Source organism: Triturus cristatus, chromosome 7, assembly GCF_964204655.1.
Source record: "Triturus cristatus chromosome 7, aTriCri1.1, whole genome shotgun sequence".
In the NCBI taxonomy this organism is placed as follows: domain Eukaryota; kingdom Metazoa; phylum Chordata; class Amphibia; order Caudata; family Salamandridae; genus Triturus; species Triturus cristatus.
Genome location: NC_140590.1, coordinates 1,357,270,477 through 1,357,297,395, shown reverse-complemented (window position 1 = coordinate 1,357,297,395; position 26,919 = coordinate 1,357,270,477). Strand labels below are relative to the sequence as shown.

The 26,919-nt window shown below is 46.2% G+C and overlaps 1 protein-coding gene and 1 long non-coding RNA gene across 2 annotated transcripts in view; one reads left to right on the top strand and one right to left on the bottom strand.

The window, feature by feature from the left end:
* Positions 1–26,919, bottom strand: part of LOC146812054 (fer-1-like protein 4) — a 1,053,957-nt gene that overhangs the window by 290,275 nt on the left and 736,763 nt on the right. Inside the window, exon 29 of the mRNA XM_085619061.1 lies at positions 23,795–23,963. Within this exon, the coding sequence (XP_085475187.1) occupies positions 23,795–23,963 (169 nt within the window). The remainder of the gene's footprint in view (positions 1–23,794; positions 23,964–26,919) is intronic.
* The window catches only part of LOC146812055 (uncharacterized), a 149,574-nt gene that overhangs the window by 39,164 nt on the left and 83,491 nt on the right, over positions 1–26,919 (top strand). Inside the window, exon 3 of the long non-coding RNA XR_014966815.1 lies at positions 2,841–3,219. This is a non-coding gene — a long non-coding RNA (uncharacterized LOC146812055). The remainder of the gene's footprint in view (positions 1–2,840; positions 3,220–26,919) is intronic.

The window sequence follows — 26,919 nt, the reverse complement described above, 5'->3', positions numbered from 1 at the left end:
CGACCTCGATATAGATGCAGGGTGTTTAGGAGTTTTCTTTCCACAGGTTATTGCTGGTAGAGTATTTGAGCGTATGTTAGTGAAATGGGCCCTAGTGTATGAAGAATGTGTGTGCGTGTAACTGTGAGATTACTCTATCCGTGGAAGTAGGGATGTTATATACACCCTGATCTCTATCAGTAGCCACAGCAACAAAACCAGGGAGTGGAGCCGCGACGATCAGGGATTTAACCTCATAATGAGTGTTGTTTGTAAATAAGTTCCTATTAAGGATTTCAGATGTAACTGCAGGAACAAGAATACAAAGTGAGGAAGTGAGAGATTTTTCTTAATGAACAGAAGGCAAAATCTACAAATAAATTTGAGCGTTGGTGAAAAAAGATTTGATAAAATCGAAAATTATGATTGAGTTTTATTAGTGTGATGATTTAAAAATTATCAGTATAGGGAATTGTTGATATAGAATAGTTTATTAGAAAATGGTTCTGAACATAAGTTTGGATTAGTTAGTGTAATAGGACACATTAACAAGAATACCTCTCACGTTGCAGAAAAGTGTACGTTTGTTGTGCAGAAGCTACACTCCTTCATGTGTCTTATTTGACTTTGCAGCATAATCATGAACCGCTTGGACATGTCACAGTGTGGAAAACCCAATGCCTCCATTTTGTTTCTTCTTATTTGTTTTCATAAAATGACTGAAATTCAGCTGCAAATCACTGGCTCTGTGCTTGTGTGCAAATGTAACTTATCTCTGGCTTTCTCAGGAAGGAATGTACTTGTGGTGCAACATTGCAAAGCTATGAGACAAACTTTGTCGTGATGAATGTGCAGAGGTAATTCTTTGTTCTCGTATGTATTTGCATGAATAAAATGTATGATTTTGTAGAGTACTTCAGGAACTGCTTGGATACGTCACAGTGTGTAAAATCCACTGCCTCCAGATTGTCCCTTCCTCTCCGGGGAAAACACTTGATATAACTTCACTGTGCGATGCATGGGAGATAACATTGATATCATGTTGCCTTATTAGATGCACTTTTACAGCAGATGTCTAAAAAGTCTCTAAATTTTACTTACTATTTCTTATATATAATAGGCAAGTAAATTATGGAAAAACATAATCAAAGCATAACATAATGTTTGACTAACCTCAAACTGGCATGCAAAGTGAACTCTTCCTCAGCAATGTAGGAGAAAGTAAGAAGCCCTAAAAGGCCTGGCCTTAAATGGAGGAGGAGGGGCAACAGGCTTGAACACCAGCAAGATAGGGGATTTATAACGATTATACATGAAGGAATGAGGCTGCCAACAAGAACGGAGGATGCATTGAGATATCCCAAGGAAGACGAGCAGGTAAATGAGGAACAACGGCAAGTGGACCCAATGGTGATGATCATAGGGAAGACTGAAGAGGGGCAAGGGCCAGCATGGAACAGATACAAGGAAGGCAGGAATGGATATAGATCTGGGAGCCAACGAGGTTTGAATGCAGAGTATAAGGTAAAGTGTAGCCAATGGGGACCACCCATGCACAGGGCTCCAATTTGGTCTGATTACAGTTGGGGATGGTTTACAGAGACACCATTGCATTTCCACATGGCAGACACTGGAATGTGGTTGGAGCTGGAGGAAAGAACATGGAAACATCTTGGGTCTCCGCCAGGGAAAACCACTGACTGAATCTCAGAGAAAAATATAGGGGGATATGTATCAAGCTATATTGCGAACGCAAACACTGTGAATCGCAAAAAAACTGTGACCGCAAAATAGACTTGTGCTATGTATGACATTCGCAAATTCGCGAATTTAGCGAATACCTATTTTGCGAGGCCCGAAATCTGCGAATTGTCATTGCAAATTCACAACCTGCGACACACAACCTGTGAATATCCCAAATAGAGAAATGGCAAAATGCAAATTCGCAAATCAATGTATAAAAAAAATCGCAAATTGCGATTCCTTGAAATTCGCAATTTTGCACATTGATTTTACCACCAACTCAAAGCAGGTGGTAACCAGGTGCAACGTATTTAAACAAGCCCACAATGCAGCAGGGACTTCCACAATGGCAGCGCTGTATGTGATAGCCAGGAGGCTGCGAATTCGGGCTGCAGCACAGAGAAGGAGGCAACAGGAATGGATCTTCAGAGTGCGCTTCACTCTGTTCCAGCAGTCATACAAGGAGATCCATGAGAAGTGTTGGCTGGACTCAGCCACCATTATGGACCTGATAGAGGAGCAGAAACCTCTGCTGGAACACCCAACACGCAGGACCCAAACAATTCCAACCCATTTGCAGGTAGTGTGCTCACTGCACTTACTGGCATCAGGGAGTTTTCAAGGGGTGATAGCAGCAGCAGGTAGGGTCTCCCAGAGTTGCATGTCGCGCTTCTTCCATGCATCCCTGGATGCGATGGTACAGAGGCTACAACATTACATACAATACAGCAGCACACAAAAGGCATTACAGCAAACAAAACAGGACTTCTACCAGATTGCACAATTCCCCCACGTAATTGGCTACATAGATGAAACCCATGTGGCCCTCTCACCCCCATCAACCAATAAATATGTATTCAGGAACCGAAAATCTTATCATTCACTAAACATACAGGTCATCTGCAATGCAAAATATATCATCAATGATATTGTAGCGAAATACCCAGGCAGTACTCACGACTCATTTATTTTTAGACATAGCGGGATATACAGACGTCTCAATGCTGGCGAGTTTGGTGAGGGCTACCTGCTAGGTAAATGCATGTCAAACATTCTAACATACAGTAAATGTCTAGGATGGGAGGACAGTAACTTACCTCTTGTTTTCAATCCTGTAGGTGACAGTGCAAATGCAGCGCGGAACTTCATCCTGACACCATACCTCATCCAGCCAATGCAAGGTGAGGAGATTTAATCACGCACACAAATCTACATGCTGTGTAGTTGAGCGGACATTTGGGTTACTGAAGAGCCGGTTCCGCTGCCTGCATAAAAGCGGAGGAGCACTACAATACAGCCCAGAGACCTGCTGCAAGATTGTGGCTACCTGTGCAATGTTCCACAACATAGCTACGAAAAAAAGGCATTCCAGTAGAACTAACTGATACAGATACTACTGAGGATGAGGGCCCAGGTCCGCCCTGCAGACCAGCAGTTGGAGTTGGGGCAGCTGCCGGACGACAGAGACGTGATGAGATCACACAGAACTATTTCTAGGTGAGAAATAATGACACAATGCAAAAGATGTTTTAGTGGAGGACTGTGTTTAATCAATCCTTTAGCAGCAGGATAATTTTAGTCACACAGCCTGACAGACATTATGAGTGTCAGTAGATGTTGCACATGTTATGGCCACAGTGCAGATATGTAGGCGAGTCAGAAGTCCATATGTAATGGGTTGCTTCACCCATTTGCTATCCTCAGTGATGGCAGTTCATCTCTTCCGGGAACGGCCTGCTGGCGCATGCTCAGGGTGCTGACTGCTCTCCCTTGACTCTTCAGGTGTTGTGCCCGGTCTCCCACTGCGCCGTCTGGTTTCGGGAACTGGTGGGGTTATGCTGCTCCTGCTTGACAGCTCCTCGCTATCCCCTGAGCCCAGGAGTCCTGTGCCACCTGTGGTGGCTGTCTGCAGTTGTTTCACAGCGGTTGTGACCTGCACCAGGCCTTTGGCCACATCCTGGCTGCAGTGGGCCATCACCACTTGCATGCTCACGAAGCGATGTGACAGCAGGGTCGTGGCAGTACACAGGCGGGTCACCACCTTGCTGTAGGTGTCCAAACGGCTGTAGAGACGTTGTCTCCCCCTGCATCTGGCTACCTGCTCTTGCTTCATTGTGGCACACAGTTCTCTGGTTGCACCTGTTATGTCCCTGATGCCCTCCCTCATGTCATGGTTTACTGAGACCAGCTGCCGGTGAATTGACCGCATCGATCTTGTTTGCAGGCGCTGTATCTTCACCATGCTGCCTTCCAGGCCAGCAAACACCGTGTGTTCATCATCTGCGGCAGCGCTGGTGCTCACCCTTGGCATACGTCTCACAGACCTTTCCTCACTATGTTGCAGAGTGTGCTGTTCCTGGACCTCTGCTGCATGCTGGCCTAGCTCAGCCTGGGCATCATCCTCTCCTACGGACTGTGTTTCTGCCTCTAAAAGTGGCAGTGGGGGCACAATGGTACGCTTTCTTGGTGAGACAGGTGTGGTCTGTGTTGTATCATTGGTGTCCTCCTGCCCTGCCTGCTCCTCCGTATGTGCGGCCTCCTCAGCTCCTGCACTGTCATGCTATTCCTGGTAACCTAATCACTTGCTTGACCGGAACTAGCGCGTTTTTCGCTAGGCGGTTAGCGCTCCAGTCTTTTGTGCCTGACACCTACTTAAACGTCATCATTAAGCGACCGCTCCCTAATTGACTTGAAGGGAGTGACGCTTTGGGGGTGTGGAGTATCGAATTGGGAATTGTGTGTTTTTACCGCTGCCTGATTTTAAAATTGACTCACACTTTTTAAAATATATTTGCTGCTGTTCTTTGCTCTTTTGCACAAAAGCTATTCCTGGTAACCTAATCACTTGCTTGACCGGAACTAGCGCGTTTTTCGCTAGGCGGTTAGCGCTCCAGTCTTTTGTGCCTGACGCCTACTTAAACGTCATCATTAAGCGACCGCTCCCTAATTGACTTGAAGGGAGTGACGCTTTGGGGGTGTGGAGTATCGAATTGGGAATTGTGTGTTTTTACCGCTGCCTGATTTTAAAATTGACTCACACTTTTTAAAATATACTTGCTGCTGTTCTTTGCTCTTTTGCACAAAAGCTATTCCTGGTAACCTAATCACTTGCCTGACCGGAACTAGCGCGTTTTTCGCTAGGCGGTTAGCGCTCCAGTCTTTTGTGCCTGACGCCTACTTAAACGTCATCATTAAGCGACCGCTCCCTAATTGACTTGAAGGGAGTGACGCTTTGGGGGTGTGGAGTATCGAATTGGGAATTGTGTGTTTTTACCGCTGACTGATTTTAAAATTGACTCACACTTTTTAAAATATACTTGCTGCTGTTCTTTGCTCTTTTGCACAAAAGCTATTCCTGGTAACCTAATCACTTGCTTGACCGGAACTAGCGCGTGTTTCGCTAGGCGGTTAGCGCTCCAGTCTTTTGTGCCTGACGCCTACTTAAACATCATCATTAAGCGACCGCGCAGCGGACGCGCCGGCGGCGCGCCGAAGGCGCACCAAAGGCAAACCCGTCTGCGCCCGTCCGCGCCTCGGATGTGCCGGCTGTGCCATACTATGCTGCCAACAAGTCCCCACCTTGTGTGAGGCCTCCTAATAGGCGACTCTGCTACACCCGGTTACAGTTACTCCAACTGAATAACTGTGCTCTGATTCCGGAAGCGATGTCAATGGGACAAGAACCAGGGATTCCTGGTTGCCCCGACAAAGAAGAGGGACTGAAATGTGGACTTTTAAACGTTAGGTCTCTCCCCAAGCATTCAACAGAAATTCAGCTGCTTATCGATGAGCATAGCTGCGATGTTTTGTTTATGACGGAAACTTGGCTGTCGCCTGGTCTTGATGGGGAACTTGGCGCTGCCTGCCCCACTGGGTTCAAAGCCTTCCACAAACCCAGATCTAATGGCAGGGGTGGTGGTACCGGCATTATCTTCAAAGAAATCTGGGATTTTGTTCCTCTGGACATTGACGAGATCTCGCAGTGTGAAACCTTGGGCTTCTCGCTGAAGGACAAGTCCGGCAATGTCCTGACCGGAATACTTTGTTATAGACCCCCGGGGACTGTGAGCGAACAGACACAGCAGCAATTTCTGGAGGTGATTGGCAATCTGGCACTCACTCATCACAGTCTGCTGATCTTGGGAGATTTTAATCTTTGGCCTAACGCTACGATGAAAACGGCATATAACAATATTGTTCAATCCTGCGCCAATCTCAATCTAGTACAACATGTGTTGGAGGCAACACACTCGGCAGGACATGCCCTTGATCTTATATTTGCGGACGAGAATGTAGCGACTCTCGACAACATCCTCCCTATGGACTGGTCTGATCATCACTTGATCAGATTTAGAATCCCGGCAATTTCCAAAGGTAGACCCCCTCTGTTTAAAGGTGGTGACAGTGTTCTGAGCAGGGATTGGAAAGCCCTACGAAGGAGAGCGTACGGTACCTCTCTGTTTAATGCGGCTCCTCTCCCTGTTCCAGGGCAGTTGGTTGACACTAACTTCAAGGAGCTCTGCAGTTACATTAAGAATACGGTTAATCAGATCGCCCCAATGAAACAACTTAGGAAAAGAGGTACCCCTTCGGCCCCTTGGTTTTCAGAGGAACTCAGGGCTTTTAAAATTCAGTGCAAACATGCAGAGAGGCAATGGCGTTGTCACTACCTAACCAGTGATAGGATTATTTGGCGGAACCTGCTGGGCAGATATAAGTGCGCTATTGTATCTGCTAAAGCGTTATACTTTGCTGACCTCATTCAAAACTCCCCGAATAGTGCTAAGTGTGTCTTCAACATTCTGAGAGGTTTTAATAATCCAGAATGTCTGGCCAATAAGATTTCTCCCTCGCAAGATTTGTGTGATGGGCTGGCGGCCTTTTTTCACAATAAAATCAGGGGGATTCTTGAGGGCCTGCAGTATGATCCTATTTCTAGCTGTAAAGCTGATGTAGACTTACTAACAGTGGAGCCACTGAACCACTCAATTCTCAGTCTAAACGTGGAGGTAGCAGCAGGGCCTCGGTTGGATCATTGGACGTGCCCTTCTTGGGAGGAATTTTCCAATGTGGCCAAGAAAGTCTGCTCGGGGTCTCCTCTTGACCCTATTCCGCATAAATTCTGGAAGGAATTGGGACCAGAAACTTTTCCGCACCTCCACTTGATTACCAATCAGTCACTAACTAGTGGTGAGGTCCCGGCCGGCTGGAAGGATGCGTTGGTTTCCCCCCTTTTGAAAAAACCATCGCTGGATCCCACCTGCTATGGGAACTATCGCCCTATCTCTTTGCTGCCTTTTCCAGCCAAGATAGCGGAACGCCTCGTTAGCCAGGAGCTATCTGGGTTTTTAGAGAGTAAAGGTATTCTGGAGGAGAATCAATTTGGTTTCCGTCCGGGGCATGGCACCGAGACTGCCTTGATCACTGCCCTGGATGACCTGCGAATGCGAGCGGGTAAGGGACAGTCTGCAACGTTGATATTACTTGACTTATCCGCTGCATTCGATACTGTTAGCCATAATATTCTCTTACATCGGCTCGAAGAGGTGGGGATCACTGGCTCGGCCCTAAAATGGCTATGTTCCTATCTGTCGGACAGACGGCAGGCGGTCTTTCTGCCTCCATATCAGTCAGACTTTTCGCCTAACAAACAGGGTGTCCCACAGGGTTCCTCTATCAGCCCGATACTGTTTAATGTTTACATGCGACCTTTGGTACAAATCATTAAATCTTGCAACATTACGGCTGTTAATTATGCCGACGACACACAACTAATCATTTCCCTGGAAGGTGATCAGGTGGATTCTCTACCCACCTTCCATAATTGTATGCTGGAAATGACGACCTGGCTGAAAAACAATGATCTGCAATTTAATGGTGCCAAAACCGAGATCTTACATTGTTCAGTGGGCAGGGTATCGCCACCCCTGCCTCTCAATTTTTGGCCTCTTCCTTTGGACACCCCCCTGGTTCCTGTAAAGACTGTACGTAATCTGGGGGTCTGTTTCGATGAGAAGCTAAGTCTCGAGTCACATGTTAACAAGGTGGTCTCAAACTGTTATATGATTATGAGAGGCCTCCGCAGGATCCTACCTCTTCTGCCCCCCCATGTGCGAGGCACAGTAGTTCGTTGCACCATTCTTAGTCGTCTGGACTATTGTAACGCCTTGTTGCTTGCTTCCCCGGCTTATCTGATCCGGAGGCTTCAACGCATCCAGGCAGCTGCCGCAAAACTAGCCCTTCAAAGACCGCGCTACTCATCCAGCACCAAGGCTCTGGCTGAGCTTCACTGGCTGCCTGTGCAACAGAGGATTATGTTTAAATCCCTGTGTGTAGCATTTAAAGCTCTTCATGGCCTTGGCCCTATACCACTGCAAAGTCGTTTTGGATGGTATGTCCCCTCGCGCACTTTGCGCTCTTCTTCAGCTAGGCAGGCCTTGATTCCCAAGACAAAGAGAGCTACTTTGGGAGGCAGAGCTTTTAGCTCCGCGGCTGCTCGACTCTGGAATGGTCTCCCCTCGGAGCTACGACAGGTTCAGGATCTGATTCTTTTCCGTGGACGGCTCAAGACCTGGCTTTTCCCCAGAGTCTAACTTTCTCCTTGCTCCCCCCATTCTGTTCCTTCCCTTCATTATGTCTATAGCGCCAGGATGCCCGTAGGGTTACAGTGCGCTCTATAAATAATTATACATACATACATACATCCTGTGTTTCAGGTGCTGCTGTGAAGGAAAAGGCACATTTTGATTTTGTGTCATGATCCGCATTTCTCAATGAATAAAGTTTTCTTATTTTTTGATAGCTAACTGCTGTCTAGTGCGTTTGGCCTTTACTGAATTTCTCATACTGCTTCCAAATTGCTATTTCTCATTGCCCCACTGTATGATGCATCTGACTACATCTCCCATGATGCATTGCTGGGTGTGCTTGAAAAAGTGTACTGGAGAAGCTTATGTACTCTGTAGTTGGTGCATTCCTGAGTGTGTGACTGGGATGGTGATGTGTGAGGCTGGATTTGGCATGCATCTTACCTTGGCTGGTGATTGCAGGTTCGGAGCTGTCAATGTCAGCCACATCACTGATGCACTCGGGCTGAAGGGTGGACTCCACTAACTCCTCGAGGGGTGTTGACTCTGTTGCAGTTGGTATTCCCCCACCAGTCTTCTTAGCCTCTGCCAGCCTGGTTGCCATCTTCTCCTTGGGCCTGGAGCGCATGTCGTACCATCTCTTTCCCAGGTCCTCCACAGAGCGCTGGGTCACACCAATGGCATTTACCTTTGCCTGGATGTCCAGCATATTTTCCTCTTTCTGGACTCTGGGACACGGAGTGATTTTTTTCCTGAATAATAATTCATGGCTGTGTACCATCTCCTCTATCAGCATCTCCTGCTCCCTCTCGTTGAACTTCTGCTTTCTCTTTCACCCAGCCTCCTCCTTGTCCTTCTCTTTCTTCTGGGATCCATTGGAAATGTTTGAAAATGCAGTGCTCAGTTCTCTGCCTCGCCTCACAACCTCTCCTCACAGCCTCTGACTCAACCTCAGGCAGTCCCACTTCCTGGATGTGATGTCATCAAGCTGCACCTGAATTGCAGATTCCCTATTTTTGCGATTCTTTATTTGCGAATTCGCAAATAAGGAATCGCTAATTGCGGGGTCGCAGTGTAATTCTGCGAATTTTTGAGAATCGCAATTTATTAGCGATTTTTTATTTACATCGCGGTTTACGATTCTCAAAATGCGATTTGCTAAATTCACAATTGAGAATCACAAACACAGACTTTCATACATATGCCCCATAGTCACTAAGCCTCCATAGGAATGGCATGGGAGTATGAAACACCCACTTGAGAATCTACTGTCTTGTTAACATGTTGTTTATCTGTATTACGCTTATTTTTGCTTCTTAGGTAAGCCCTAATAACATCATGGCGAGGCCAACCCACCAAAGAATTAAACTGTGCTAAGCAGTTCAAAATGTGATCCTTCTTTGAAAGCAGAAAGTACACGGTTGAACTGACTGCATAAGAGGGATTGTGCTCTATGTGCATTTACGAAGAAACTAAGTAACTTCCTTGTGGAGGGAGGAGGGAGAGAAGTTGCAAGTTGATGGTACAGAAGAGTAAGGGACAAGGTTACCTCTCCTGCACTGTATCCAGCACCATCTGGGCTTTTGAAACCCAGCCCACCCTATCTGCTCAGATGCCTTTGATGGAAAAAAAGTAAGGACATATGTTGAAGTCTGTGCTGGGTATCTTTGGAAGAAGCTATACTTCTCTATGTTCAGTCAAAAAGGTTGGTTTGCTTTCTGAACTGAGAGTTAGGCTATGATCATCTTTTAAAGCACTACTTGTATGTGCCACATCCAGCTTTTTGTGAATAATATAAGGCAAAATTCCATCTATAGTGATTCACCCCACATTGCCTAGCTGCACCTATTTCTGCTTTGAACTCCTACAGAAATTCGTCCCTATAGCCAAAAAGCATGCTTAAAATGCCCCTAAGCACCAAATGTCAAAAAGTACACATACAAAGCCGTGCATAGTGTCACTTTCGCCCTCAAACTACTGGTGGACGGGCCAGCAACATCCAGAGAGGCATAGATATACTGCGTGGAGACCAGACATTCCCTCCTCCAACAACGTTATGGCCTCTTATTGTTTATCTACTGGCAGGAATTACAGCAGATTGACCACCCTGTTCCATAAGTTCATAGTGTTTATAATTGCAAATGTGCTGACTATGCCACAAATCACAGAGATAATCGTGCAAACATTGCAGTTACATATGTTGAGGCACATGTTACCCCAGAGTTCTGGAGAACATTCGGTCCAGTTCCTCAATATGCCTTTCTTTAGGTTAGGGTTAAGGGTAGGTAACTTATCTTTCAAACCCCACAGCTGAAAATATGTCAAAGGGATTTTGGCATCAAACAGTATCAGGTGCCTCACCTTAGATAAAGATTATGGGCCAGGATCATTCTATAAAAACCATCAGAAAACATATTAAGGCTGGATCAGCTCAATAATAAATCGAACCCCAATTGTCACCCCTCAACACCCTCCACCTAATTATAAGTGCATTATATTCTATGGAATTTGTAATATGGCTAATGGGATTTCCGTCACATTTTTGAGAGAGTGACTGTATATCAAACTCTAACCCTGGCCCTTAGTTTTCAAGTTCCACAGTTTTACATTTAGGAAAACAGGAGAACAGCTAAGAAATGAAAAGGCAGTAAAGGGGCTATCAACTCAGCAATTGCACTTACTGACAAAGAGGCATTAAAATAAATGCAACAACCCCAAGCTCCTCTTTTTGTGTCCAACGGTGGTCATCTGTACTATCTGCCTTGGCTTTAGTGTATTGCACACACATTATAACACATGAAGGGGCAGAAGTACAAACCTTGCAATTTGCAAGTTGCAAATTGCGTCGCTTTGCGGCTCGCAATTTGCGAATCGCAAAATGTATTTTACAACAGTGTCTCAGACACTATTAGCAATTCCTAATGGGGTCGCAAATTGCCTACCTCATTAATGGGGGCGTGGCTACGGCACAAGGCAAAATGGCTGCCTTTGAGGGAGCTCTGTACGCCAGATCCATCTATCCGGCGAATACCATGCATTAACGACGCCTGTGCTGCCAAAACTTCATGTGGCGGTGACCCTTCCCTCTGGGCAGGATCGGGGAAGTTTTCGAGCCCGTAGCTGCTGTAGAACTGCTTCAATTGGCGCTCGTCTCTTCGGGCCGGCAATAGAGAAAATGGCGCCCGCCCGCGGCCCCGCAGCCGGAGAGTGAACCTGTGCGGAGACAGTGGCATGGTGCATACCATAGATGCGCCGTTTCCTTTGAGGTGATTCACTTCGCTGCACGGGACAGCGTTTAGCCGACTGTGGACGACAACTACGATAAGGCTGCATCCGGCGTGACGGGAGCCGCGGCTGGAGTTGGGAGAGCCCCGGGGACCTGCGGCTGCCGCGGTGAGATGGGAGGAGAACTGTGTGAATTGCCTACGGACCTAGCCCAGATGGAGCTCGGTGTGCCTGGTGACCCGGAGGTGGCGTGGTAAGTGGAGCGGGAGCCGCATGCTGTACCGGGTACTGGTTGGGCTGCATGGCCTTGTTTGGATGCCCCTGAATTGGTGTGCTGTGGCGTCTAGGAGGGCCAGGGCGGGCCGACTATACGGTGTGCAGACAGGCGGTGCCGCCACTACTTGCGAGGGGGCAGCTGTACAGGCTCGACGCTCTGTGGCGTGGAGGTGCTGGTTTATGTGCATTGGTGCGTGACCTAGTCTGCTTTTGCGGGCTGGGGTGTGCGGGACACTGTTAAAGTTCTCCAAACAGTGGTATTGTGGTTAGGTATCAGGGCGCCACATAGAATAATCACACAAAATTTTAGGATATGACCTATTGTTTGACGGTGCTAAAAGGTGGGGAGAACCACCTAACTCCCCAGGAAAAACCTAAGTTTTTAAGAACAAGAAGCACTCCTTAGTGTGCTGGACACTGCTGGCGCTTCTGGGCTGTGGGAGGAGGGTCGTGTCCGCACCCTGAGAGCGCGTGAGGGTCCTGGCGTGGCCTAGGAGCATACTGGGTGGCATGATCTGTGTAATTGGCGGCAGGCATAGTAAATAACAGGGCAGCCGTAATCCTACTGGACAACAGTGGGGAGCTGTAGCGGAGGATAGCGGACATCGCTGTGACACTGCTGGGTATGGCTCAATGTCAGCATAGACTTATCCTGTGTGGGGATGATACCGGAGTCCTGTCTGGCCGCGGCCTGGGTAGTGGCGATTACAGGCGCGACTGAAGGCTGTGTTCCTGACCAAGCTGCCCCTTTGAGATTGCCCGTGGTGCGTGACTCTGCGGGTTACCATATATACCAGCTTACTGTGGGGCGCTGTGGGGCTGCTGAACTGCTGTAGGGCCGGCCTTCGGACACGGCGGAACGGAGTCCTGGAACTGTGATTGCGTGGAGAGACACGGCTGGAATGGCGCATAGCGCCCTGCTCACACATTGCCACCATTATGGGAAAATCTGACCCCAAACAGCCGAAGCTGCAGTTTGAAAATAAACGCAACACACGTGCTACCGAAGCCATGAGAGATCAGCCTGGGACGCAGGGTGCTTCAGGGATGGTGGAAGACTCGGAGGACGACACCAGGACCATCCTGTTAGAACTACGCACTGGAATGAAGTCAATAGAGAGTAAAATAGACACGCTGGCGACTGGACTCGATGTGGTGAAGAAGAAGGTGGACAAGCATGAACATAGACTGGATGTCCTGAAAAATAGACTATCGGATACGCAGGACTCGCAGGCGGAGTCCCGGTCCCAAATTCTACAAATGGAGAAGGTTCTAGAGGTCGTAAGGGCAAAGAATGAGGATTTGGAAGCGCGGTCTAGGCACAACAACCTGCCTGAATCCACCGCCATATCCAAAATGGAGACATTCATTGATGGCCTGTTGCGCGAACTGTTTGGTGCAGTGTTATCCACAGTAATGATCGCTGAGAGGGTGCACCGCTCAGGGGGCCGCAGGCCTAAACCAGGGGCGCCACCAAGCCCGATTATTGCGTGCCTATTGAACTATGCCGACAGGGACACCATTCTGAGGGAGGCTAGGGCCAAGGCCCCCATTAACTATAAGGGTGACAATCTGTCCTTTTTCCCTGACTACACCCCAGCGGTGCAGGCAGCGCGGAGAGAATTTGTGCCGGTGAAGAAACTGCTGCAGACGGCCTCTGTACCGTATGCAATGTTGTACCCTGCCAAACTGAAAATATATCACGAGGGACAGGCGCATTTTTTTACAGACTAGAAGTCAGCCCTAAAAGTTCGAAACATATTTGTAAATCCAAGCTCCAACAGGGTGGGACAGGGAGCCCATCTACTTCACCCAATTTAGAAGACACAGATTAGTGTTGGAGACATTGTGTTCATTTTGATGGAAGTGGGTGGATTTATAGCAGAGTTGCGGCAGATTGCTGATCTGATCTTGCATGTGTTACCAGTTGCAGATGGGGGATGGCCTCCCCTATACATGGGTCATATGTTTGCATGTAGTTATGTTACTTTGTGCTGGGTCAGCGGGTTAGATGCTGACCGCATTCACGGTTGAAAGCGCACAGGTGTGCCACACAGTTAAAATCTGGCAAAATCTCACCACGGAGTGAGTGTTCGCTGCCGTTCCTCTCCTCTAGTGGGAGTTCCCCATTTGTTGAGTTGTATGGAAGATGGAGTAGATGTGAGGGTGGGGGGTAGGAGTGGGGCTCGACTTAATTGGGAGGTTGGAGTGGGCGGGGGTGGAGAGAGGAGGGTATGTGGTGTATTTTATTTTTGTGATTATTGCACTAATGTCGGTTGGAGTGAGAGCTGAACAGTATGGCGAGCGGGCTGTGTGCAGCGTTGGCATTGCCCTTCTGCTGTTGGTCGCGTTATTACTTGGTTGGTCAGACGTCCTGTGGTTCCGATATGGGTGAACAATATCGTTTGTTGACTTGGAATGTGAGGGGCCTCAATTCTCCCAAAATAGTACGACAGGTTTTAGCCTATTTGACTTGTCATGACATACATATAGCTTTGTTGCAAGAAACACATTTGACTAGGCATACAGAGAGGGGTATTGCTGGAAGATGGGCGGAATCGTTTTCATCATATGCCAGAGGCACGATCATTCTGATTAAACGGGGTGTAGCATTTATACCTGCTCGGACATATGTTGATGAGGAGGAGCGATGCGCAATGGTGCAGGGGAAATTGGGAGGTTCGTTGGTAACTATAGTTAGCATGTATGGGCTTATTACAGATGATCCGGGGTGTTTTGTGCGGATGTATGCTAAACTGAGGGTCTGGCCGGAAGCTGATATTCTATGGGGAGGGGACCTGAACACCTACTTGAATTCTGAATTAGACAAATCCAATCTGCTGCCACACAGAACCCCCAAAGTAGCCCAATGTGTTAAGAGTGCTATGGTGGAATTTGGACTGAGTGATGTGTGGAGGGTGAGAACAGCTGGTCACGACTGGACTATTGGCTACTGGGTGGGGATGCGATAGAATGGGTACTGGAAGTTGTAAACTTACTGCGTACGTTATCAGCTCAAAATCCGACACAGTTAGAAATAAAGATCCCGATGGCCATACACTGCCCATTTAAGTGGAGGCTGCGCTCGGAGGCATTACTCGATCCGGTGTATGCAGCAACGGTGCGGGAAGCCATTGAACAATATTTTTTTCTCAATAAGGGTTCGGTGGATGAGGCTTCCACGTTGTGGGAGGCCGTTAAAGCAACAATCAGGGGGGTATGTATCGGTACTGCGGCAGGCATCTTGAAAGATATTAGAGCGCAACTTAAAAAAGCTGAGACCAAGTTACAGGAATTGGAGCGTAGCTACGCAATGGCTCTGTCGGCTCATACCCTGGCCCGCATACACGAGTTGCTCTTGGAACATGATACTCTAGCTGAAACTGAAATACGATACCTTTCATTTAGACACACGGCGCGATGATACGGAGAGGGAGGGAGACCGGGGCGTAAACTGGCAGGCAAGATTAGGGATCGTATGGAGCAACCTCATATAGATAGGATCACGGGCCCACATGGGACGGAGCACTATCACCCGCTCGCCATTACTGAGCAATTCCATGACTTTTAGGCTGATCTATATACATCCAAAGGGAAAGCGACAACGGCAGAGCTTGAGGGATACCTGGAGGACGTGGCGTGTGCTTGGCTCTCAGATGTCCATAGAGAATACTTAAACTTGCCTGTGGACATTGAGGATATTAAGGCTGCCATACTAGCCCTTCCCAACGGGAAGGCGCCAGGGCCAGATGGCCTCACGGTTTAATTTTATAAAGCATATGCTGATTTGATTGCTCCGTATCTGCTAGAAGTGTATGCTGAGGCGCACGAGTTGGGGAAATTACCGGCATCGCTGCGGCAGGCACTGATCATAACTCTGCTTAAGAAGGACAAACCCCCAGATAAATGTGACTCTTATCGCCCCCAGTCACTGATTAACATAGATGCCAAGATCCTTGCCAAGATTTTGGCGGTTAAATTGCAACCACTGATGTCGTGCCTGGTGTTGCCTGACCAGTCGGGTTTTATACCTGACAGATCCACATCCCACAGTCTTCAGACTATATTTTCTATGCTTCATATATTAGAGCCAGTCATGTCGGCCACAGCCGTACTGCTGGAGGCATTCAATTCGGTCGAGTGGAAGTATATGTTTTTTATCCTACATCGTATGGGATTCCCACCTATATTTATACAAAGGATAAGGGTGCTATATGCGGACCCATCAGCCAGGGTTTTTGTTGGCGGTTTGACGTCCGATCCGTTTGATATAAAGAGGGGCACTCGTCAGGGTTGCCCGCTGTCTCCGCTGCTTTTTGCGATTATATTGGAACCACCAGCGTGTGTTATTAGGCAGAGACATGGGGAAACGGCACTACATTTTAACCATCGCCCAGTCACCATCTCGCTATATGCAGACGATATGGTGCTTTTTGTTCCTGGTACCTGGCGCAGCTGCTGCGGGAGTATGTGAGGTTTGGACGTTTGTCCGGCCTTTCAGTCAATTGGGATAAGTCCATTATTATTCCTCTGACGGAGTCCACTGATCAGCTGGACATGGATTTTCCGATGGTTTGGTCTGTGGACCCAATAAAATATCTCGGAATCTGGATCCACAGAGACCCGAATACAGTGATACGTGAGAACTATGGGAGAGCATATGCCAAACTGGAGCAACAGGTGGAGGTGTGGTTATCTTTGCCGCTCTCTTTGGTGGATCGTATTGCGCTAATTAAGATGGTAATCTTGCCGCGGTTTCTGTACTTGTTTACTAACATCCCGATTGTACTGTCGAAGGGATTTTTTAGCACTCTCCGAGGGACCCTGTTACGACAAAAATGCCCGAGTAAAATGGTCGGTTTTCACAAGTGATTATGATAAAGGAGGGTTTGGGGCGTCGGACTTTTATGTCTATTATTTGAGTGCGCAAGCTCAATATGCGTTTTATTGGATGAGACCGCATGCGTTTACTCCACATGTCGTGGTAGAGGAGGGGGACGTATTCCCGGTGCCACTACACAGCATGAACACATACAGGGCACGTGGAACTCTGAGAACGGAGATAAATGCAGTGGACACGACCATAGCTGCCTGGCAGGAGATAGGGCGTCTGGCGCGCAAACTGCCGTTGTACGCACCAGCCATGTGCATAGAACATCATGCTGCGCTGTCGGTGACTCATGAAGCGCCATTGATGCGGTTGCTTAAAGAGGCAGGCTTTCAACTGATGCAGGATATATACCCAGAAGGGTCGTTTATCACACCGAAAGCCCTGCAATACATCAGTAACCCGTTGTTGTTTAGATTCGCGATGCACAGATTGAGGCATGCGGTCAGGGCTCACTACGTTACTTACCCTCTGGAACCTCCCACATTGCTGTCTCTACAGTTCGTGCTTACCACGCCTACTAATAAAAAACTGATATCTTGGCTGTATAGGTTGATCAAGGAAGAATGCATAAGTAAGCCAGACAGAAGTTGGGAGAGATGGAATGACTGTTTATCTGATCAGATATCGGAGAAATATTGGAAGTATGTGTGCGGGTTAACAGGTACGCTTATCATGAACGGAAACTTGCGTATCATACATTTTAAATATATACATCAGGTGTATTAAACCCCCGCACAGTTGCACAGATTTGGATTGCGCGAGTCTGACTGCTGTACACTGTGCGGGCAGGAGGGCGCTGATTTTCTGCATCTGGCTTGGGGATGTAGGAGGGTGACTGAGTTCTGGGAGTCTGTGGTGAGAGACAAAGACCATGGCAGCTGTGGAGCTACAGTGCACTCCGCTTGTGTGTCTCTTGTGCTGTGTACCCCACGTCAGGGGAGTGTGTGGTAGATTTGTACGATTGGCCTTACTCATGGCGAAGCGGAGAGTGGCAATTACGTGGGGTGGGAGATGTACCCCGAAAGTGGAACACTGGATAGAAGACTTGGTCTGTTCCAAAGATACCATGGAAGTGTACGCAGAAGAATTACCAACAATCTCGAGACCAAAGGACATTTGGGACCCCCTGCAACTATTTCTTCTGAAAAGGGCAGCTGAAACTGAGCAGAGTAATATGAACTAGAAGTCGCACGGGGGAGTAGTGCGAGGTCCGGTTGGTTGATATGAGTGAATGGATGGGAGTAGCTCTATTATTCCAACACAACGTAATTAACGCTCAGGAAGGATGCGAGGGTTTATTTATTTATTTATTTTTGTCTTGATTTTATAATTATGTTTTATGTTTTAGTTTTGTTGGATTTGTGGGAAAATTTATGATTATGACCATTCATGCATAGTAGCAATTTGCTACATGATCCTTATTATATATGTTTTGGATGTATTGTGATGTCACCTTTTTTCAATAAAAAAAAAAAAAGAATTGCCTACCTCATTAATATTCATGAGGCAGGTGCTATTTGCGACCCCACTAGGAATGGATAGCACTCTCAGGGATGGTGGCCTGCTGGGGTCAGCAGACCACCATGTCTGTGACTGCTTTTTAAATCAAGCAGGTTTTTTTTTAATGCAGCCCGTTTTCCTTAAAGGAAAACGGGATGCGTTTAAAAGTGAAAAATGAAACGTTTCTGTTTTATTTTTTAAGAGTAGGCAATTGTCCGTGGGACCACTGCCTGCTTTTAAAAATATTTTCACACAAACTCACAAAGAGGAAGGAGTCCCCTGGGGATACCTTCCCATTTGCGAGTGGCTTGCCACCTACTTGAAGTAGGTGGTAAACTGCAAGTGTTTTGCGACCGCAATTGCGGTCGCAAAACAATCTAACATTACAGTTTGAGTCGCTATTAGGAAGGGATGCCCTTGGCACGCCCCTTCCTAATAGCGAGTTGCAAACCCTATTTTGCGAGTCGGTAAAAGGTTACCGACTCGCAAAATAGGGTTTTACATGGGGTAAACCAATTTTGCGGTCACAAACGGACCGATTTTCCGTTTGGGACCGCAAAATATGGTCGTACATCTGACCGGCAGTCCTCAGAATTCACAGAAAAGCGTCATCGTGCTCATCTGAATCAACCATCCTGCATGAACAGGGGCTGCATGAATTTGAAGGAGTGCCTCACATTCCATAAAGTCAAGCCAACAGAAAACTTCAAAGAAAGCAAGTTGTAGTTGAAGAGGTAAGTTATCAGCCAACAAAACAAGCATTAGCAAAGTCATTAGGTCTGACGGACTGTGAGGGTTAATTTTGTTGTTGTTGCAACAATGTGCCACAAAAAGAAGGGGAAAAAAAGAGAACATAGCCATCTAAACATTTTTTTAAATTAAAATAAAATTACTGATGTGATTTTTTTAATAGTGCTTTAATATACTGACTTTCAGCTGTGCCTTGCATTTTCTTATTAGCTATAAAGGAGACAAGAATAAATCACCAGCTAACCAAGCCCTCGATTCACAGACTGCTACAGTGTTACAATGTCACCTAAACATTTTCTAAGGAGGCAGCAAATAAGCAGCCAACTATCTAGGTACGGCAATTTAAAGTTAATATATAAAAATAGCTAAAATCAAAAAGCACACTTGGCAATAAGTTTATCATTGAACCAGAAATGTGCATAGGATTTGTGCAGACACTCAAAGTGAAGGGGGCAAATTGGTAAAGTGGGCTGATCTGTTGCCCCGCGCTATATGCTGTGATGGGCCGAAACAGATAAATAGATGGAGCTTGATAAAAACAAGCCAGTTTCTCTATTGTATTATGCATTTATTTTTAAAACAATGCTCTGGGGAAAGAGCTAAAGCTGTTCTAACTACAACAGTGAATAAGTGGGTCTGTTATGATACAGAGCATTATGGCACACTAATGTCAACCACTAGCGCCAATTCTAGATTCTCCCTTCTAACGACATTTTAGAGAGTGTAAAGGCAGTGAAGTAGCCTCCAGACAATAGTGTGGAACATGGAAACACATCAACCTGCAGAGGAATCCATCAATATGAAGATCCTTCTGATGAGCCTGTGTTGGGTTATCAGGAAAAGAGGATGCTTTTCAGAAACCAAGACTTTTAGCACTAAGCCAGATTTAGACCTAAGAATTTGGCAATGCTTGGCTGAGTGATTAACAAACGTTCATGATTTGGCCGCACTCTACGTGAACATAGAGGTGCATATTTCTCAAAGTGAACACTAAAAGGCCTATTATGAGGTGTTTAGAAAACAGCCAGGCATGGGTAATCCCTTGGAGTTGACTATACCAAGGGCAGCAGTAATTCCAGTGGGTGTAATAAAGGACTAAGCAATGATTATCTCAATATAGAAATACGCCAGTCCTGACCCTTGTACCCTTAATCAACTTCTGATCCATTGGGCAAATTCCTTTTCTAAACAATCACCATCAAGAAACCAATCCCCATTCAATTACAGAACTGAATAATGGAAACTCTCTTCTTGAATGATATTTAAGCTTTATACAAGGCACTGAAAACACAACTAAGTGGTCCCAAACACCATTCTTGTAGCAAGACAGTGAAAAACGCTGCGTTTATGTTCTGCTTGGGCTCTTGGAAGTCTTCAAAGCATTACCCATCTACCCTTCTGCACATCATGTCTACCTGTATTAGACCTGTTGACTCTGTTTTACATTTGTTCATTCTTCTATTCCATATAAGAGGATCCAGACCTGAGCAATGTGCAGTAAATTTCAGAGACTCCAGGCCTCCATCCTTTCACCGGTGATCTTAAAACTCTACATGGAACGTAAAGGAGTTCTCAAGAAAAAACATGGACTCATGACCCATCCTCAGATATCTGCCCACTCAAGTCCTGCCACACCTGCCCTAATCCCGGATGTCAAGCCCCTACCTTAAACTGAAATCCATCAAGACCGAATACATTCTTATCACAACCAGCTCCTAATAATCACAGATCCTGAGACAAAAGAAGCAGGAAGAGTTTGTCCCAAATAACCTTCAAGATAACATTCCTAGGCTTCATCTTATACATTGGCATCTGTATCAATACCCACACCGAGAAGATAATTGCCCGATATTGATTCATTCCTGTACAAAAAAACCAAGAATTCAGAAACACCGATTTAGAAGATATGCAATGCCTCACTCACCTGATCTTTTCATGGGACTCAGAGCTCCAATGAAGCATGTGCTGTACACAGATGCCAGACTCGTTAAATTCCTAAAGAATCATGGGCCTTATTTGGAGCCTTTCCCCATCCATTTTTTACAAGTGGGTTATAGGCTACACCACTTGTCATATGGCAGAGAGGGATATCTGTTACATTTTGACAGAGTATCGCATCTGCTAAACTCTTAGTAACACCCTAAGTCGAGATCACCCTGAACCCACAGTTCACTGCGTACTACTACTACTATCCCAAGTCATCTACAAAAACATGCTGCACCACCTCTAAGCCAGTTGTACAAACACTCCGACCCACCTGGTTGAAAAACTTAAAGATGGCAGGTGACCAGTGTAACTCACAAGATCAACACGACAAGACAGAAAATCAAAAAGTGCAAAATGGCAAGACCAGGCATCTGGTTTTTCTTACGTATTGCGTTTCGGACATGGAATAACATCCCATCCAGGCTCACTACTTAAGTGCGCCAATTCAGAAAGAGCCTCATTTCAAGATGTTCTTCTCCTCCATAAGTAAAAACCCATGAGTTCCTTCTGATGTTTGGATTGAACTAGAAGAGAGCCCCTTCCCTGCTGCACATGATCCTGAATTGTCAAAATTGCCCTGTACTTTGTACATCATGCTGTTACTTTCCAACTTCCACACAAGTCACATAGTTTGGTTAGCCACACTCCTTCATACAGTAGTTCACCAATAAATGACATTGTCGGCTACAAAAGGACAAATCCATTGTGTCTAATCTCTTTGAAAGTGATAGGTGCACAATGAAATGAGTGCCAATGGAGGTTTATTGTTAAACTAATAGGTGTTAATCAGCGCAATAAGCATTATATATGTACTTACGCAATTTATGCAAGCAGTGTTTGTGTAAACTGAACCTAGCCAGAAGGCAGCAAAACTCTGTACAATATCAAAGGGAAAGATTGAGTCAACAAGTGATTGCAGGATTAAATGGGTTCTAGGCGTAAGGGGACTGTTACATTATGAGTAATGCATATATATATATAATTGTTGTGCAAATTAATAGCGGTATGGTTCAACCGCGGGGCACCGCACCCACGAAGAGCGCTGAGAACAACCGGCAAAAAGGAACCTTTGTGGAGGATATATATATATATATATATATATATATATATATATATATATATATATTACCTACTGGCGGTCGCCAGTAGGTAGTTATAGTTAGGACCCCTTTTCCATAGGAAATCCGCAACATTCTATTTTGAATAACTTTGGCGCCGGTCGATGAATCCTCGCGAATTTCTCAAAATAGGTGGGGCGCTATGCTCCGCTCCTACCCTGAAAGTCTCGGGGGGATACGTCAAGCGGGGGCTGAGATAAAAGGGGGGTCCCAAAACGCGTTTTTCCCATGCATTTTTCCATAGGACCTTTAGAACGAGCTACAGCCCGAACGGCTGAACAGAATTACTAGAAATTTGGCAGAGAGGTAGTCCCTAGGTCAAGGAAGTGCCTTTTGTAGGTTTGGTGTAAATCTGTTCAGTAGATTCTGAGAAAATAGCCTTTAAATCAATATATATATCTGAGCCCGCTTACGGTACGCTTACCGTACGCTTACGGTAAGCTTACGGTACGCGTACGGTCGCGAGCGCGATTCTGATTGGCTGTTAGATCTTAGTAAACATTCGAATCGGCCGAAACCAGGAAGTGGCGGCCGCCATTTTGTGTGTTTCACTCAGAAAAAAAAGAGTGAAAACAAGAAAAGGGGGCAATGAGGAGAGTTACAGACCCCCTTACATTTGTGAGGGGGTCAAAGAAGGACTGTAAAGTACAAAGAAAACATTTATTGATTTTAAAAAAAATCACGGGGTACGCGTACGGTAAGCTTACGGTAAGCGTACGGTAGAAAAAAAAAAAAAAAATGAAATTCAGATTTAAGTGTTTAGATATTAGGGGGCTCTAAAAAGAGCCGTTGTGTTTATGAAATGATTTTTTAGTGGTACCTACAAGTAAGTACCGATGCAGAGTCTAAGGACTCTGTTCCCTTCATCATTGAAGTGCACACCATCTCCTCTATAAATGTCTTGCATGTCATAACGCAAGTTGTTGTGGTAAATGGCACCCATACCATAGTCACGGAGGAAAGCAGAAACAGATTTGTTGACGTGCTTTCTTGCTTTGTCATCGCACCGCGTGCCCACCGTGCGTGCACGGCACTAACTGCGTAAAGTGGGTGCGCGGTGCGCGAAGCGCACCGCGTGCTCACTGTGCGCGCACGGTGCGCGAAGCGCACCGTGCGCGCACGTTACGAACTGCGTTAAGTGGGCGCGCACGCCACGAATGGCGTAAAGTAACTTAGCATTTAAAAAACCGTATAAATTCACTGAAAAAACCATAGGTTTCACACACGTTATAGTTAGGAATTAGCATTTAAAAAACCTTGCAAATTCACTGAAAAAACCATAGGTTTCACACATGTTATAGTTAGCGGAAATTTTACTGATAAAAAACCAATGAAATTCCCCCGTTATAGTTAGTGCAGGCAACTATAACTCACGCGACCGCAATCTTCTGCTGATGACATATGTGTCTTTATGAAAAAAAAATATTTGTAATATATGTATAGCTAAAAATGTATGGAAGAAGACATGGGCAAATAAGTGTCTAAATACAGTATTAGCATCAGCAGAGGATTGCGGTCGCGTGAGTTATAGTTGCCTGCACTAACTATAACGGGGGAATTTCATTGGTTTTTTATCAGTAAAATTTCCGCTAACTATAACATGTGTGAAACCTATGGTTTTTTCAGTGAATATATATATATATAATATTTCAAGCAACTAAGATCAACAAGTATCATACAAGATCTCAACTTGAGGATTCTATTTCCCGATTGTTGACATAAATAGTTCCGAAACTTACATTTAGCTTCACTATCCGGCTCATCAGTCCCTTCATCCATTTCTTTTGGGGAGAATTTCATTAGGTCTGGAACGACAGTGGTACCGACAAGGACTGTTCGTCCAAAAGCTCTCTTCTCCACCACAAAGATGCTGAGGGGCGGGTGTAAGTACACTTGTTCTGGGAGTTGCTGAAAACAGAAAAACATTTACATCATCAAAGAGCCGGAGCCTGAAGATCCTGGGGAGAAGGGAGAGGTATGTGATTAGGAGGAAGAAGGATGAAAATTACAACATGGAGGAAGGGGTTAGAGAAGGAGAGGATGATAGTGCATGGTGGCGGTATCAGGTACGGAAGGAAGTAAAGTAAGAGCAGGATTTGGGAACTCTGCAGGACACAAGAAGGAGGAGAGTCCTTTACACATGGACTTGATGCCCCCCCTGCTGCTGTCAAACCCTGTGAATACCACCGGTTTGCACAGAGCCACTAATGACCACAAAACTAACTCGAAGTATTGCACCAACAACATTAGCATGCTAGAAAGATTAAACATTAAATACAGAAGGCCGCTAACTTCATAATGCAATATGGCACGAAATGAAATATACTTACCATGAAAGTTTGAAAAAAATGCTGTTTTAATGTTGGCAAGAGAATCAGGGCTGGCAATCCAGCTTATACATTACTACCCAGGTCACTGGTTAGAAAGGCCATGCATAGAGGACCTCTGTGTAAACTAGCCCTGCCAGCAAGCCGGCGGTGATGATAGCTGGATGGCTGTGCATGGAGGACATTGATGTGTCTCCCTTTTGAGAACAATGCAATAGTGCCTACAGTCATGGTTGCAAACAGGGGGAGTGGCTTGATCCTCTCTGGTGTCCGAATGAACATCCTACTTGCACGCTCTAAACATCCATGTGCCGCTTCTATAAGTCTTGCACGTTGACTAATACGCCACTTGTTTTACACTGACGATATCCACAGACCACAGAGACATGCTTACAGCTCAGGTAAGACCCTCTTGTCACTGAGTTAAAGCAGGTTTTTGCCTAGGCCTTGAAAGTGAAAATGAGCAAAAACCCTTCCTTGCTGCACGTTTGCAATGACCACACCACATGAAAGGGGGTCGTATACTTGCCATCCTGATCCATCTAGTTCTATTGTCTACCTTTGTTGCCCTAGAGGGCTAAGGGGAATGATTAGCAAGGACTTTTTTGAGTAGTCTACCTGCCTAAAAGGATCTCCTGAAAGTAGCATTATAAGAGGACTTCATTTCACTTGAAACACAACCTCTGTAAGTGCACTGAGTAGTAGAAGTGATGCAGCTGTAAAGGCCCATACATCTTTACACCTTCCATGACTCGATAAAGGATTCTTGATTCAGCAGTCTATATCATCTTGGGTGTTGTAGTTGTTCCTCAACTATCGGGATCGAGATGTAGCTCTTAAAATGGCACGGGAGAAGAAACAACTCCACTATGAAGGGATAAGCTTTACTATCTATCCGGACTTCACTGCTGCGGTGCAGGAGGACAGACGAAAATTCCTTCCTGTAAAACAGAAGCTACGACAGGCACAAATTGATTATGCCTTGCTCTACCCAGCCCGTCTCCGCATCACTCACCAGGAGAAGCAAACATTTTTCACTAGGCCACAACAAGCTGAGGAATATCTGAAGCAAGTGAAACGACGCAGCAAAATGACACGCTCTGCTGACGAATCCCGGTCGCCCACTACATCGGACATTGACTGACCACGTTGCGCTGATGCAACTAGACATGGCACGGATGCGGAACTCGGAAGTTGCATTTTTATACTAAATTGAATGTGATACTTCTGCCACTACAACCTATACTCCTACGCAGTACTGCGTACTTGGCATAGCGGAACATACACGGACCACACCGGACACCCTTGCTACCTCTACGGGGTGTGGAGAGTCATCTCGCGCCCCTGGGGAAGTAAGTGCTACTTGCAAGTCACCTGGTGATAGGACCCCACTTGGGAGAACCCTTTGTTCTTTATTTCTTTGTTTGCCTCTACTACGCAGGGACTACCAGCCTTGCCGGTGAGGAGTAATTGGGGCTGGGAGGGGGGGAGGGAACTACTATACTGGCCTGATTGGGATGCTTCAGTGGGAGGGGGAAGGGATGTTTGGAATATATTACAATACAATGTGACGATAACAAGTAGACGGTCTGGATATAATGTAACAGTAGATAGTGGGACGAAGACAGATTTACGACTAGCTCCTTGTAATACCTGTGACCAGGGCTGGCACCATGACATCGGATAAATATCTAGGGGTTCTGTCCTGGAATGTGAGAGGGATGGGAGACCCTAGAAAAAGAAGACAGATACTCTCATATCTGGACCGACATAACATCAGTATAGCGTGTTTGCAGGAAACTCATTTTGTCCCACAGCATCCTATCTCATTTGCGGGGAAATGGGCGACCTACAGACTGTTTTCCTCATACTCTTCTTATGCCCGGGGGGTTGCTATTCTTATAAAACGCCACGTGCCTTTTCTGCCAAAGGGGGAGATGGTAGACCCACAGGGCAGATATGCAATTGTCTGGGGAAGGATGGGGACTGACACGATTACGCTGATCAGCTGCTATGGCCCGAATGTTGATGCGCCTGATTTTTTTTCAGTCCTATGGGGTAAAATATTGGCAGTAGATACCACACACATTATTTGGGGAGGAGATTTTAATGTAGCCTTGAACCCTCGAATTGATAGATCTAGGGTAATGCCGCATCATTATAACCGCTCACAAGCAACGCTGCAAGAGATCCTGGAAGAGGGAGGGCTCATAGATTCATGGCGCCACATACACCCACAGTCCACAGAAGGTACACATTTTACGTCGGGGCGATGTCATGGGCCAGAATTGATTACTGCGTAATATCGAGAGGTCTGGGGCCGTCTATTGGAGGAGTGAGCCACTTATCCCGCACATATTCTGATCACTCGCCAGTGCACCTATTGATTGATTTGCTAGGAAGTGGAAAGCAGCGCTCTATCTGGCGACTACAACCCACGGTCTTGTTGGATGCGGTGTTCCATGCTGAACTGGAGGATGAAATCCGAAGCTTTTTCCAGAGAAATAAGGGCTCAGTGAGGTCGGTAGAAACTGTGT